General features: G+C 40.4%; 1 protein-coding gene across 4 annotated transcripts in view; it reads right to left on the bottom strand.

Annotated features, from left to right (window-relative positions):
- The window catches only part of LOC127656978 (C-terminal-binding protein 2-like), an 81,457-nt gene that overhangs the window by 46,186 nt on the left and 19,174 nt on the right, over nucleotides 1–16,097 (bottom strand). The window contains exon 1 of one of the 4 annotated variants that reach the window (XM_052145576.1): nucleotides 5,012–7,278. The exons of 1 other annotated variant lie outside the window; for it this stretch is intronic. In XM_052145576.1, coding sequence (XP_052001536.1) covers nucleotides 5,012–7,253 — 2,242 coding nt within the window. In that variant the 5' untranslated portion in view covers nucleotides 7,254–7,278. Of the gene's footprint in view, nucleotides 1–5,011; nucleotides 7,279–16,097 lie in introns of those variants that run through there. 2 more of the 4 variants (XM_052145578.1, XM_052145577.1) reach the window with 2 other exon arrangements.

Raw genomic sequence — 16,097 nt, 5'->3', positions numbered from 1 at the left:
TATGTTCTGAATTCTATTGATGAAAAAAAAACCTGAGCAGTCATTGCTACCAAAAACAGGTCACCTAGCAACGCACAATTAAGGAATATCCTGCATGCCCAGCGTCCACAGCCTGTCCATTAGCAGACAAAATTACCGGCAAAACAAACAGCCATCACCCACATGCAAATGACTTTGTTGTGCATACCAGAATCCCTCACATTCTGTAGATGATTGCTTGGCTTCTGTGGCTTCACAGATTTCCAGAACATGAGCAATCTACTCTGACACTATCCAACCTGAAACATCTGGAGTCAGATAGGATTGCGATTTCATTACATGGAACGAAAACCAGCTAAACCTGTTAACTCAAGAGAGACAGAGAGGTGTAACAGAGGCAAATTGGAAATGAAAAATAAAGAGATAAGAGACAAAAGGGAAATGGAAGCCTTTAAAAGAAAAATGGAAAGAAAGAAAGAAAGAGTGAGATAGTGAGGAAGAGTGTGTCGTAAAACGAGAGGTTAAAAGATTGTGATGTTTTCTGTCAGTATTACAACAGCTACTATATAGTAGATCAACCACAATCATTGTATTTCACTTGAGTTATAAAAAAAAGACACAAAACAGCAAAACAAAGACTGGATAGGTCTAACATTTTCCACCAAAAAAAAAAAAAAAAAAGAGTTGTGCTTGCCATGGTAAAACTCCTCACCACACTGTCCCATCAAGGGCCTCAGTACACTGCCCCAAGTCAAAAGAGAAGTTCTAGTGCAGAGATATGGGTGTTGCTCTATGGTTGCAAGGGTGCTCTGCGCTAGGAAGTTGCCAGGGTCATTCTAAAGAGGCTGCTCGCTAGCCAAAGTCAAAAGAGCCCACCCCCATGTCTCAACAATGTTCTGGTGCAGAGATATGGATGTTTCTTTATGTTTGCTAGGGTGCACTGGATGGTTGCTAGGCAGTGGCCCAGATGATATTTAAAAGGCTGCTTGACAGCTTGAGTCAAAGTGCTCACTCCCATGTCTCTACGATGTTCTGGTGCCCATATTTGGTTGAAATATTGTGGTTGCTAGGGTGTTCTGGATGGTTGCTAGGCAGATGCCAGGGTGATAATTAATTGTGCAATACTAGCCTAGTCAAGGAGCCCTCCACCATTTCTCTACAATGATCTGGTGCTGAAAAATGGGCAGTTACCAGGCTGCATGCTAGCCTGCATCAAAAGAGCCCACCCTCAAGTCTGTTTGACATTCTGATCACTTCCCAATGTTAAATCAATGGGATTTATCACCTGCCGGAAGAACATTGTACTCTAATAAAAGTCAAACACTAAACCTAACTCACTAAACAGCCTTTAATAATGTTTATCATCGCTTATTTCTCTCCCATCTCCAGTTTTCCTACATATTTTCCAATTATAAATTCCATACTTTTTCAGACTCAAATTTCCAGACTTCTAGGTAGATTTTTCAGACCCATTTAACATCTGATAAATGGTTTTAAAATCTAACTGTCAGCATGTATGTTAAATTTTGATTATGTATGCTATATGTTGCCAAATAATTGTCTGAAGAATGTACTGTAGCTCATACAAATCAATTAATACCAAACCCAGACAAGTTCAATGTGCAGCACTTAAAAAATAACTGCAATGCTTAAACAGTGCAATGTTCTTCAGTTTTTGTCATGTAATTTAAATAACTGTAAACCTTCAACTCCTATAGCAACAGAAGTGGTGTTCATGTACAATTCACCAGGGAACTAGAAAAGAGAACTAAAGTCCATTGACTTTGCTTCATTGGCTGTTAGATAAAGCATAAAACTTACTTGTAAACACTGTCTAAAAAACTAACTATAAATTAAATGATAATTAGTAATCCTACATTAAAAGAATGCCTTTTGAGACCTTAACATACATAAGAACAAAATCATCAGTCACAAAAGTTCCATTGACTTGTTTTTATCCTCAAAAGTGCACTACAAAGTGCTGTATGAACCACTGTGGGACTGTGAAGAGGAACGAACACACACACACACACACACACACACACACACACACACACACACATGTTGTGTTTCCATGTTTTATGGGGACTTTCCATAGACATAATGGTTTTTATACTGTACAAACTTTATATTCTATTCCCTAAACCTAACCCTACCCCTAAACCTAACCCTCACAGAAAACTTTCTGCATTTTTACATTTTCAAAAAACATAATTTAGTATGATTTATAAGCTGTTTTCCTCATGGGGACCGACAAAATGTCCCCACAAGGTCAAAAATTTCGGGTTTTACTATCCTTATGGGGACATTTGGTCCCCACAAAGTGATAAATACACGCTCACACACACACACACACACACACACACACACACACACACACACACACACACACACACACACACACACACACACACAGGTGTGACCTGTACTGCCATGGCAGTACAAGAAAGTATTTTCTTTCATTTCAATGTCTTTGTCATATTTCATTAGCTTTTGCTCTTTATCTTTTGCAGCTTTCCTAAGGGCATTTGATGTTGCAAGCACAGAGATCTTGTCAGTGGCTTCTGCTTCAACGTTCATGTACAGATGTCAGAAGTGCATTTATGTTAGTCTGAAGCTTTCTTCTCTTCATCTCGAGTTGGTCCACCTCATCCTGTAATACCTTCAGTTTCTGTGTTTGTTGTGTGTGCTGCCTCTTTTTTTTGCCACATTAATTTATACATGGTATCTCTGTCTTGCACAGCTAGCAGACTGTAGTAGTTCTTTGGTCATCCCTACATTAGCTACCCCACCCACATGATGATTTTGCCCTTGCATATGGCTTACAATTGCTACCTTTAATAACGTTAACAACCAATCACAGCAGACCACCCTCCCGCAAATCCAGTCTAGCACCGACCTTTTGGCTGCCTGCTCCAAACGCCATGAAAAACGCTCTGCTTGTATGATACACTTACTTTTGGAAATTCTCAATTTTATATTTTAGAAAACAGAATTGGGGTAATAACCTGGAAATGCAGATATTTTTCCATACTCTGTTTTCATTTTTCCATACTTATCCAGACCTGGAAATTACTCAAATCAAATTCCATACTTTTCCATACTGCATAGGAACCCTCCATCTCTCAACCAAGAGACAGTCCTATCATATCCATACACTTTGATTACTATCACCACAATCTGATTAGCAAGACTATGGTAATGTATTGTTTAATTTCCTGCCTGGGGTTTGACATTGCATCTCCATTAAAGTTCAGAGTAAAACACCCCTAATGCCCCTCTCGCAGTGCAGTCATTGGTTGATGGTCAGATACACCCACTGCAGGATGGAAACGGTCTCTTGCACCAGCTGCATCACCAGTTGAGATCATACAATCCTGAAATATGACACTGTAACACTTTCCTGTCTGCATAACATGCATAAAGAGCTACATTAGAATACTACAACCTTGGTGAATCAAAAGAAAATGTATTTTACATTAAGAAAATGAAGGCTATTTTAGGACCATTAAGATTTTTTGCATTGTGCCAAATGACAATTAAGCATATTCCATTAGATTCTCATTATTGTAATAAAGTACTTCTTTATAACTAGTGGGGAAAAAACAGTCCTAAAATAGGGGTCTTTTTTTTTTATCCAAATATAATTTCTTTCTTTGACACGGCCTTAACCCTTAGCCAAACGAGATGCTCAATTATGTCTCACAATGGGAATTTCCTGTTAGTAGAGGGTTTTATTTTTCATAATCTAAACTGTCCATTGAAGTTCACGTTTGTTCTCTTTCTACCTGTGCGGACTCATTCCATCATTCAGATTTTTCTCATATACAGCTTAAAGTGACAGGTCACACCATACATGTATTAAGGGGCTCTACCGCTAACGAACAGGCTACACTTAAATTAGAGTGTATCTTATTCAAATAGATCAGCCGCGACAGACAGGTAGTGACAGAGGTTCAAACTAGTATAGACAAGCGATAAAAAATAAAATAAGACATGCCACCCCAAATCCATTTAGATTTGTCTAATACCAAACATGTATAGTAAAGCAATCTAATGCAGATTGTCAAAAAAAAAAGTGAGTGACTAATAGCATAAAAGGCAAATGAACAGCAAGTCAACAGAATTAAAAAACACACTTGCACAATTTTCTATGCCCCTCATTGAGGTGGTATGCCATTTTGCAATAAAAAGAAATAGCAAATAGAGACAATCCTCCTAGTAACCAGCATACCATTCAAAGTCATACTGCAAATTTTCAGTATTCACAAAGCGGCCAGTTAAAATATTTAAATACAAAAAAGCTTTACTTAAAGGGATAGTTTGACCAAAAAGGAAAATTCTGTCATCATTTAATCATCCTTTTGTTTTTCCAATCCCATTTGACTTACTTTCTTCCATGGAACACAGAAAGAAATGTTATGCACAACAGCCTCAGGAACAATTCACTTTCACTGTATGGAATAAAATATGCAATGAAACTGAATGGTGACTTTTTTTGGTGTTCCACAGAAGAAGAAAAAAATTAAAAAGGGTTTGGAACAAAATAATGCTAACAGAATTTTTCATTTTTGTGTGAAATATCCTTTAAGTACAACCTGAGGGCTGTACCTCAGCTGCCACAAAACAAAGCTAAACTACAGTTTAATAATGTGAGCTTTCAACACATCTGAAAAAATAACGCATAATAAAGTAAATACGTTGAAATTTGCAACGCTCAACATTAGACAAGGAAGGTACAGTGATGATAGCTCAGTACTACGTGGACAAGTCTAGAACATCATTAGCAACTCAATTCATTACTTTTGAACAACAAAATAGCATTGTTTATTCTTCAAAGGAGATGGTTTCTCGAAGTAGTACCTCTACAAGTGAAGTTCAAAGGGAATAATGTTTTCTGAATCAGTTAAAAGTACAATTATTTGATTCACACACATGCTCAAAGACAGACACTTAAAAGCTGAAGCACCAGAGAGGGGTGGAGCAGGGGAAGAAAGGAGAACATGAAGAAGGTAAAGGGGCTTTGATTTACTTGTGTCTGGTGAAGCCATAGTGGAGACAATGACCGGAGGTCCTGTACGACGGCTGTGCTTCTGATTAGCCAGACTCAGGTTTGAGCCTGGAATGGCACCCCCCACAGGTACTAGGGCACCATCTGAGGACACAAAACCACCCTTTCTCATTACTTGAGGGCTTAAGTGGGGACTAGGCATGGGCGACATTGTGGCCAAGCTCCGATCCCTCTTCATCAGCTCCATTGGTACGGTGTAGTTGGTGGTGTATGCCTTTGGAGCCTGCTGGGGTGCCAAAGCAGGCATGGTCATTGGTTGGGGAGCTGCAGGTAGTGCTGGCAAATGTTGTGGCATATGTGGCGGTATTCCTGATAGATGTAATGGAATGGCTACTTGTTGGGACACTGCAGCCATAGGTGGCATAGGTAAGCCAGCATGTGGAGTGTAGGCTGACAATGGGCGTGTTTGGACTGGAACTATAGCCCCACTGTAAGCTCCTGCAGACCTGGCTCCAGGATACACGCTGGTCTCAAGAAGCTGCTGGGAGGGAGCACTGCTGGGCCTACGACTGTAGCTCTCACCCATCCTTGGAGAGATAGTCTGCATGAGGGTAGAGGGTGGCTGCATGTACTGGGAGTCCAAGCCCGGAGTCATGGGTGGTGGCTGGTGCACATAAATGTCACTGCGATGACTAAAGCTGTTGGATCTGCCCCGAAACGGAGCACTGGGATGCTGGGGAGTAGCAGGAGGGATTTCAGGTGGTCTTTTGCAAGTAAGAACAACACGAGACAGAACTCGTGCTTGTCCCAAGTTGGGGGCCACTGAACGCACATCATTGTCTTCCATAACGGCCAACATCGCAGTAGAGTCAAAGCCTTGCTGCAGCAGGGAAGAGATTGTGCTCTCAGAGAGGCCTTCTTTTTTCAGCAATGCCAGAAACTCAGGGTCCGCATTCTTTCTGGGATCAACAGGAGCTACTTGTGTTTGAGGGGCAGTGGGAGGAGGAACAGGGGGCTGAGCAGGAAATTGAGGTGGCAGCAGAGCAGGAATAGTGGCTGCAACTGGAGTGGTTACTAGGGAAGGGGCTGTAGGGGGAGCTGGGGTGTAGATTTGGGGTTGAACATTTGGAACTTGCTGTACTTGCTGAACTTGTGGTACTTGATAAACTGGCTGCATTTGCTGTCCTTGCTGATCCTGCTGCATTTGCTGCCCTGCGTGAACTTGCTGCCCTGGCTGAACTTGCTGTACTTGCTGAACTTGCTGCATTTGTTGCACTGGCTGTATTTGCTGCAGCTGTATTTGTTGTTGCAACTGTTGCTGTGCTTGTTGCTGCACTTGCTGTTGAGCCTGTTGTTGGGCTTGCTGTTGCTGCTGTATGGTGTATGGTGAGGGGTTTTCCGGATGCATGACCATACCTCGGGCAGTTCCATACATTTCTTGAGCAGCTGGATCAACCACCAGACATGTTGCTGTAGGCTGGTGAGGATCAATCGGTCTTCCATTGACATTGCTGTACACCAGATGGCTAGGTGACTCAGAAACATAACGAGGAGAATTTGGTTCCGTTACATAACGAGCTGGAGATGGTGCTCGGCTTGGAATGTGCTGACCATCCTGCATCATTTTGGCACCAGGAGTAACAGCTGGAGGCCCAGGTAGGGATGGTTCCCTGTAAATATGACCCATATCATGAGACGTCAGAGGTGGGGGAGGAGGAGGAATGAAAGGAGTTGGGGCAGCAGAACCTGGCCTACCCCCTGAGCTCAGTTCCCAAAGTTGCCGAGGACCTGCCATCATTCCATAATGTGAAGATGATCTATTGAGGGGATGAGGCTGCTCTCCACGATAGTAGCCTTCTGATGGCCTGGGTGGCATGCCTGGGTCTTGCTGATAATAGTCGTGGCGTGGCAGGGAACCACGGTGAGCTATATGCGGCCGGTCATAATGGCTGTTCAACTCCGGAACAGAGTTTTTTCTTATGTTACGAGGGTCTGGACGATCCAAATAGCTTTGATTGTAAAGAGGTTCCTGATAGGACTCTGGCTCCCGTTTTAAATCCAGGTCAGGAGGACGAACTCCAGTAGTATGCTCGTACCATCCCCTACCTGCATCCCCTCCATAGCTCAGGGAGTTCCGTCGACCAGCCATCCGGGCCTGCTGCTCGTAAACATTTTCACTACGTTCCCAATTACCCTCATTTCCACCCAGCGTGTCCCAGCTCTGGGAGCGACCAATTGGCAACTGCTTACTGGAGATCAACATGAGGAACAAATACACCTTACTCAGAGGGGAAAAAGCAAGAGTTTTTTCTTTAGGTTTCTAGTTGCAGGCTGATGTCAAGTGGTTAGAGGAAGGAGAGTGAAAAAAAAAAGATTAAACAGAAGATATCAGTTTTCACCTGAGGTTCAGCTGTAATTTTTGCCTCCCGTCTCTTTCACAGTAGCAAGGTCTGCTATCAAATGGCTGCTCTTGCTTGGCAAGTGGTGAATAATTAATGTGGGGAACACTGCTGGTGGTGATGGAGGTAGGAAAGAGGACACCAAATGCTCTCACAAATAACATCGGTAGGTGAAGCTTGTCTGACTACTCCATTGTAGCAATGCAAAGTGACAACCGTGAACAGACAGAGGGAAATAAAAAGAGAGAAAACAGACAGGAAGGGATTTTTTTTCACAAGGGGAGGGTTGGTGCAGGGACGCGGGGGCTTGTGATAATCCAGAGAAGCTGATCCGCTCCAACTCTGAACATTTTACTCGCTCAGATTGCTATGAGGGATTACAGAGCAAATAAAGCCATATTAAATCCTATGTCCCCTCTTGTGACGTCACATGCAAATAGACACCAAGTGAATCCATGTTGATAATAAAAAACAATTAAATCCCTTAGGACAGGAACACATGCTGCCACGGACTCGCTTACCTGGTTCCAATGCTTAAGGTGGTCTGTGCTTCTTTCAAAAGTCTGGCCAGGTGGCATTGAGCAGGACATCTTTGCGGGACCCCAAGAGGCGTGCCAGAGAGGCAGGCCAGTGAAACTAATACAGATCTAATGCAGCAGTACAAAATCATGCTATACTGTCAGAATAAGTCAAATCCTGATTGAACAATAATCCCATGATGGGCCAGCAATGCCCACAGAGCCACGCAACTGCTGATCTACCATCACCACTTATGACCTGACACCCACACAAACACAGCTATTTGAACCACTAACTCATCTAAATACCCTCAACAACAGTGAGGTCACAAAACCTCAGGAAGCATATGGTTCACAAAAACAATAAATACTACCAACTACATAACTAACACAACCAATCCAGTGCAAACAAACTAAATACCTCTTTCAGTAAAAATTACAACTTGTATCAATAAACCTCCTTGTGTATCTTTATTTTAAACAATGGCTCAGCCGTCCAATAAGACTTAAGACATTAATTCTACATAAAGAATTCACCAAACCATGTTTTGCTGTTCCCCACTGAGAAACCATGGAAATGCGTTTAAGTTTACATTATAAAACCCCCAGGGGGTGAAAGGAGAAATATGGGACATCTAATAAATAATACATCTGATGAAAAGCACTTTTATATTTGGGTGAACTATCCCTTTAACGGTTGAATATTGGGTTTTCGGTTTGGGAAAAGCTTTTTGTTGCGAACAGATTTTTCCCACCTGCCACTGAAGCACTCCACCCAAATCCTTTCTGATCCCCACAAACACCAAAGAGAAAGATGAAGAGGGAGGGAGGGAGAGAGAGGTCTTAAAATAAAATTAATAGGGCATTCGTTGACTACTATACATTGTCACTGTATGCATGCAGCATTTTATACATGCTGTATTTTGATACAGCTTAGTGTAGTGTCAAAGTGAAGTCCTAGCACTGTGCCCTGGTTATTCCTTTCACTTTTATAAAACACTCGTTGATGCCTGTAATACAGATATGGCCTAAATTTCACATTGGCTTGAATCTTGTTCTTCAAAGTACCCTTTCTTATCTATGCCTATACATGTCAGAATGTCTGGATTGCAAATGAGCGCCAGTATGGTTGCCTTGTCTGCCAGACTAACACTGCCAAAGTTTTTCCCTCGTTGCTCATTAATTAACAGAGTTCATATGTGTAGTTTGGGTGTAGAGGAGAACTTAAGTTAGCAATTAACCACATCCTTAAAAATGACATAAAATATAGGCTCTGTTTCCAAACCTAGTGAGCTGCCTCTCTGTCTACTGCTTACATAGGAAGCTATCTTCTAAAGGAATGAAATCAAATGTCAATGACTGTACTGGACACTCTAAATAGGCAGCCGCTACATTGCAAAATTTAGTTTGACTTTTTAGCATCAACTGAAATATATTTATAATCAAATGTACACATTGGTAGTGTGTCTATTTTGCCTTAAAAGACTTACTAAGTATTGAAACAGAACGTTAAAGAAGGGTGGATACAGCCAAATGAAATCAGATCTCTATCTTTATCTTTCTAACTTTCTCTCTAACACACACAAAAAGGGAGGATTACATTGCATTTAATAAATATTACACAATAAGAAAAAAGCATCCACCAGGACTGTTGCATCACAATGGAAAATCAAGGAATGCAGTGACATGACAAATGTCTCTTTAGTTTTCCTTTAGCAGAACTTTCAGGAACAAAAGAAAGAGAGACAGAAAAAGAAACAAAGGAAGAGAGAGAGTTTTATAAATCCTTTGTGCCCGAGAGACTGCGACTAATCTAATACGAAACCCTCTGGGACGTTTGGCTTCGGCAAGCTTCTTCCTCCCTATCTGGGAATACATGTGTTAGCAATTTTATACATGACTACTAAAATGAGAGTTCTTTAAGGGAATACAAATTCATAAAAAGGGGATATGATGTAATTAAAACAGAACGCGTTGGAATAAAACATTGCCTTATCTCATTTTTCCCCTCTCTTGCTCAACTGGGAGTTCTTAATTTTGTATTTGAAGCTGTGAATATATATTTAACTTTTAAACCAACAGAGTTGCATATAGGTTGTGGCAGACAATTTATCCAACTATTCGCATTTTGTCCCAATTGGAAAATACAACTAAAACCAGCTTTTGATGGTATTAATAATTACCACTACAAAAAAGTGGTCAAGACTATAATCTTGCATTATCACTACAAACATCAACACAGCTTTCTTATCTCTGTTCTTCTCTGTAGCAAACCAACCTATTGTGGATACACACACATAGACAACACAATCATTCTGCAAAACTTTGAAGTGCAATTGTAAAACCACTTCAGTGAGCTGTTTGTTCTACTATTGAACTGTTACTATCAAGGGTGTCACAACCTCAGATTCCTATGCAAACATCTCACTCTAACACATTCACAACTTACACTCCTCGTATTAGTTATTTTTCTTCTCTTGATTTCTCACTTCTAGTAGCAGAATTTCTGGTAGAAGCCCATCACTATCACTGTAATAAGGCTCTTTTCAAGAGAGAGAAGACTTGACATGTCTTAATTATAGAGGCATAGACATGACAGAACTCTATTCTAATGCTGAAAAAAAAAGTCAAGAAAATAACGAGCCAGTGGCTTCAGATGTGATGACTGTGGTCATATCAGACTACAGTGTTGTAGTAATGTGTGGCATAATGTCAGTTACCACAGAAAATAATTTCAACACATCCATCAATTTAAAAAGAGTTGTGGTTACAGTGGCATATACAGTGGGCAGGGTTTTAAGGGTTACTTTTAAAATGTATTCCACAACATATTACAGAACATGCTGTAAAATGTCATTTATAACACATTCTTTTAGATTATTTAAGGTCGTTAACAAAATCTGAATACTTTGGATTACTTCAGCCCTTTTTTTTTTTTTTACTTGTTTTGGCTAAATAAATATCTGCCAGTACAGTAAGACAAAATACACATGTTAAATAACATGTATCTTATGCAGTGTTGCTTCTAAAAAACAAAAACAAAAGATAAAGCAAATTGATCTTGTTTTAAGGATTTATTTTATATTTTTTGCAGAAAAACAATAAACGAATTCTCCTCAAGAATACAATTTTGGCCTTAATATCAAAGGTCTTACTAGAGAAATTTTTTTTTGTATCTAATGTGGATTGTCTTGCTAAAAAATATGATCGTTTCTGGTAACAGGTGCATGTAAAATGGCTAGAAATAGCATGTTAGCTTAGCACAAAGCTAAATGTTCACATAATTTACACAAGGTTTAGTTCTATTTCTGATATCTTAAGGAAGCGTTTCACCGCTGTTCAAACACTCTTTGGATCACATAATTTATATGTATGATAAATGACAGTAAAATGTAAAGTAATCTCTTCAGTAATCAAAATACTTTTTGAATGTAACTGAATTCGGATTACCAATGATTTAAATTGTAACTGTAGTGGAATACAGTTACAAATTTCTTATATGTAATATACAAATATTGTTACATATTCCGTTACACTCCAACCCTGACAATGGGCAAGAAAATAAACTTTAAGGGGGCTTTCACACTGGCAGTTTAGTATGAAACAGATCACGGTTCGCATGAAAAGTTGGTAATGTGAAAGCGGTTTTGCGGACCAGGGAGCGGACCAGTACTGAACCCGAGACTACCTGTAGGCGGTGGTCTGAGTTCGGTTGCACTGGAACTGTGGAGCGGTCCGCATGAGTTAGAAAGCAACCTGTAATCGGGTCCGCACTTGTTCAGGAAGTGAAATGACTTGCGCATGCGTTTATGCTGATTTAAGCATGATGACATCATCATTTGCACAAAAACAAGGTTGAGGAGGGCATGGGCCCGTATGGGTGCGTAGCTGGCACCGAGTCACTTAATCAGCCGGGAGGGGGATAAAGACGAGCCGGGGGCACCAGTTCGCGAGAGACTGTGTGTGTGTGTTTTCCAGTTATTTTAAGTTAATATAATCGCCCATCTTTACCCGTTGCGATTGGGATTTTGGTAAATGTTTTTCATTATTCACACATTTCATATACAAAACTGCATTTCAGGTTTCAAAAACACATATCAGTAGGACATTTTTTTTGTTGTTGCATAAATAAAAATTTCAGTGTATGAAAAGAAAAGATTTAATTTTAGGATAAAATGAAAGCGTTGTTTATTACCATGTGACTTTTTTTATTCACTTTCACGATCTTTTTTGTGCACTGCGTTCTAATTGACAAGATCTCCACAGTGTGCAAAAGATGTGCACCAATCAGAAGAGCAGTTAAACAGAATTCGGAGTAAAAACAAATACATTTGCAGTTTGTGTCAATTTAGAAATTGATCATGCTCATGCCATGTCACGATTTTATTGCGAAAATTTTTGCAGCCCGTGGAAAGGAAAAAACAGGGTTCAAAAATGTCAATAAAAAATTTTGCCATTTCAGTTTAGTTGAAATGTTTCTTTTCTGGTTTATACATTTAACATTATTTAAATGTTAGGGCGAAAAATATATGCTGTCAACAATACAAAGTTTATTAAATATTTTCCAGATAATATTTTATATCCAGCCAATTATTAAAATCATCCTTATAATATCATACTGTTTTCCTCACACAGTTTAAATGAATCTTTATACATGAAAATATATACCGACCTTTCTATATTTTAGGAGGGGGGAAATTTGCATATTTGCATATCATATTTGGGGTCTTTAGGATTAAAAGGTTTTAAAAAAAAAACTTGCAATAAAGACTTACATGTTACTTGTTAACACAAGACTACTGTGATAAAATCACCTCCTGACCTTGACTGTGTAAAAGCTTTTAAATCCTGTAACTTCTGCATGATACGCACAAAAATAAAAACACACAGTAAAATCCAAATGCAAGAATTACAGAGACAAATAATTAGAATCTAATTCACTTAAAACAGTACCGACATTGCTAAAAATTAAACACATTTTTAGAGGAAAAATATATTTAAGTACTTTATCACCTTTCTGTCTGAAACCCTCAAACTAAACCTTGTTTAGTTGCCAAAACATTTTACTCTCCAATTTCTTAAAACTGAGGAACAAGTCTAATTTATTTTCTGTGGTAATCAACTGTGACAGGGAGGAGGGCGGGGCCAGGTCGTGATTATACACACCCGGTCCCTTATCAGGCTAATTAAGCCTCCGAGAGGGATAAAGGCCGATTGCGGATGGTGGTGCAAGGAGAGAGATCGTTTACGGACATGTCCGTTGTGTGTGTGTGTTTGTCTTTTGTTTAAGTTAATCATTCAAATATTGATTATATCGCCAGGCTGATTCTCACCTCCTCCTTTCCTCTAAATCCCTTAACACTGGTGCCGAAATCCGGGAAGGAGGAGGGATACACGCTACCATCCACCCCCAACGGAGCAGCCACGGCCGGCTGCAGGGGGACGAAGGAGCCCGGCCGCCTGGAAGCAGAGGAATGGCCGCCGACCGCGAGGGGAGAAGGGGCTCCTAACCGACCGCCTGGAGCGGTCACCGCTGAAACGCGGCGGGGTCCGAGACTGCCAACCGCGAGCGGGGAGGGGCTCGCTGCCGACCGCCTGGAGTGGGAGAATCCCAATTTTTTATCTATCTCTCCTCTCTCACTCTAACTGCCGATCAGCGTTGGCCTTTTCCCTCTCGTTTAAATTTCTTTTGGGGGGGGTACTACTCTGTTACAGAAAGTACCCCCCCTCCCCATTTTTTATATTTCTGTTTCCCTCCCCTTGTCCCCTCCCTCAACCAGGTAGATGGGGATGACCTGCCGGCAGATGGGGCTTAGGGCACGCCCTCTCCCAGGGAAAGGGGGGGTGTACATCATGCCGGGGACTCCCCTGCCTGAGAGAACGGGGAGGAATTTGACAGGGCGGAGGATGTGACGGGGTGGAGGGCGGTGCCGGGTCGTGATTATACACACCCGGTCCCTTATCAGGCTAATTAAGCCTCCGAGAGGGATAAAGGCCGACTGCGGATGGTGGTGCGATGAGAGAGAGATCGTTTACGGACATGTCCGTCATGTGTGTGTTTGTGTCTTTTGTTTAAGATAATCATTAAAATATTGTTTTTATCGCCAGGCCGGTTCTCGCCTCCTCCTTTCCATTGAACTGCTTTATATAGTGCTTAACTTGTATTGAACCTGGAATATTCCTTTTAGACATTACCCTCTCAAATCAAACTGCAAAACTAATATTACAAAAGGAATGTAACATGAAGCAATCATAACACATTAAAAGCTACATGCAGTGCATGTATTGTGCATGAAGACAGACAATAGTCAAACTTAAGGCCCAGATATACTTCATACAACATCGAAGAATGGGTGTGACGTCATTTACAACAAAATCTGGCCAAAAAGAAGTTGTTTTTGCGTTCGCTTCGGTTGTTCGAAACAGCTCGCCTGGGCGAACTTTTAAGCAAAATTCTTACCGGCTACTTAACCTTCACTTTCTTACAGCCATTGGTCAATGTAATCAGTAGGTGTGACCTGAAGCTCAACCAACCACTTTTAAATTTTTCAGTCAGTATTCAACACAAACACACTGGCGTGCAAGACCATGTCATGTGGTCTACAAATAAAAAAGTAAAAAAAAAGAAAAAAAAGAAAGAGGAATCAAATCTAATCAAATACTCTCAAGTGCCCATTCACTCATGTGCCATCTGCAGCAAAGGCCATTCACACATCTGCCCAAAGGAAGATATGCCTCTATTACCATTCTTTAGTCTGTATTCTGAACATTAACACTCTTTTAACATCCATCTTTGCAGTGTCATCATAAATTACAACAACAGAGTGTAATCGGTGCATATTATGGCCGCATATAGCATGCTAGCACATTAGCATCATGAATTCAAAATGTAAACAATACACATTAAGCATTTTCTACTGCATATATATTACTTTAAACCATCATCGAGTGGTTAAAACAGCTTCTTTTACTGACCATATGTGAATTCTACTAATAGAACGAGGCATAAATAACACATTCATTGATAACACATTTTTAAGGTTTTACATGTAGCGTCCTCATATTAAAATGGTGTGGTGGTTATCTGAATGTTCGCAAGCAGTATACCGTTGCTCAGCTGTTTAGAACGTCTTTTTAAACCCCTTAACAAGCAACGAAAAAGAACTTCTCCAGAAATATATCTGGGCCTCTAGTCCCTATCAGCTCTATTCTTCTGATAGATGCACAATATTTCCAGCATCTATAGGCCATTTCTCACATTTTACAAAACAACGCCCTGTCAGACCTACAACCTAATGACTCTCTGGCCTTCCCTCTTTGTACACAGTGTAGTTTACAACATCCCTGGAGGCACATTTCCCCTCCTCGGTTTCCTAATTGTGGGCTTAATTGATGAGCAAGAAGAAAACGCAAGGCTGCCAGATCAGACCACATTCAGAAGCCCCAGCGAGGGAGTTCTCGAGCCAAATGCAAACTTTTATATGCTTATTATATCAGGAAGCCTAGAGATGCCAAACCATGGTCTTTCCGAGGAATGGATGGAAAACTTTCCCAGCATTTGGGGATTACAAATGATTGCATGTGTGTGTCGGTGTGTATGTGCTTGTGCATATTGGATTTTAAACAGTAATTTCAGTAAGTTCTCGCTCCATTAGAGGAATATTGCATCATGATGACTGATGTCAGCTTCAGTGGATGTTTAGGTTGTGTTTCAGAGTAAATGTGCATTAGCTTCACCAGTTACTCTTTTGGCATGTAATCTGCCTCTGATGACTTTCAAATGGGACCAATGAGAACATTTGGGAAGCTGGAAAAACTTTCCCAGGAAACCCCAGATGACATAATCTATCACACATGCACACACACAAATACACACATATATTTAGCCCAACAAAATTTAATGAGGAACAGCACTCCATAGTGCTTAGAAAGAAAGAGTAACATAAAAATACCAAAAAGTAACATGGTATCACAATGGGTTTGCGACTACAGTACAGAAGTAGTATGTTATTATCATGGTTTGTGGAAATGTACTATGTTAATTCCATATTCTGTGTTGTTTTTTGGACATGTATATGGACATGGATATATCTGTATACAAAAATAATATTAAGCATCTATGCATTATCAAAAGATTAAACTGGTAACGTTGCACCATGGTATTACAATATAGCACAGTCATGGTAGCAT

This window comes from Xyrauchen texanus, chromosome 16 (genome assembly GCF_025860055.1).
Source record: "Xyrauchen texanus isolate HMW12.3.18 chromosome 16, RBS_HiC_50CHRs, whole genome shotgun sequence".
In the NCBI taxonomy this organism is placed as follows: domain Eukaryota; kingdom Metazoa; phylum Chordata; class Actinopteri; order Cypriniformes; family Catostomidae; genus Xyrauchen; species Xyrauchen texanus.
Note: the sequence above shows the minus strand (reverse complement) of the source record. Positions and strands in the feature narration are given on the sequence as shown.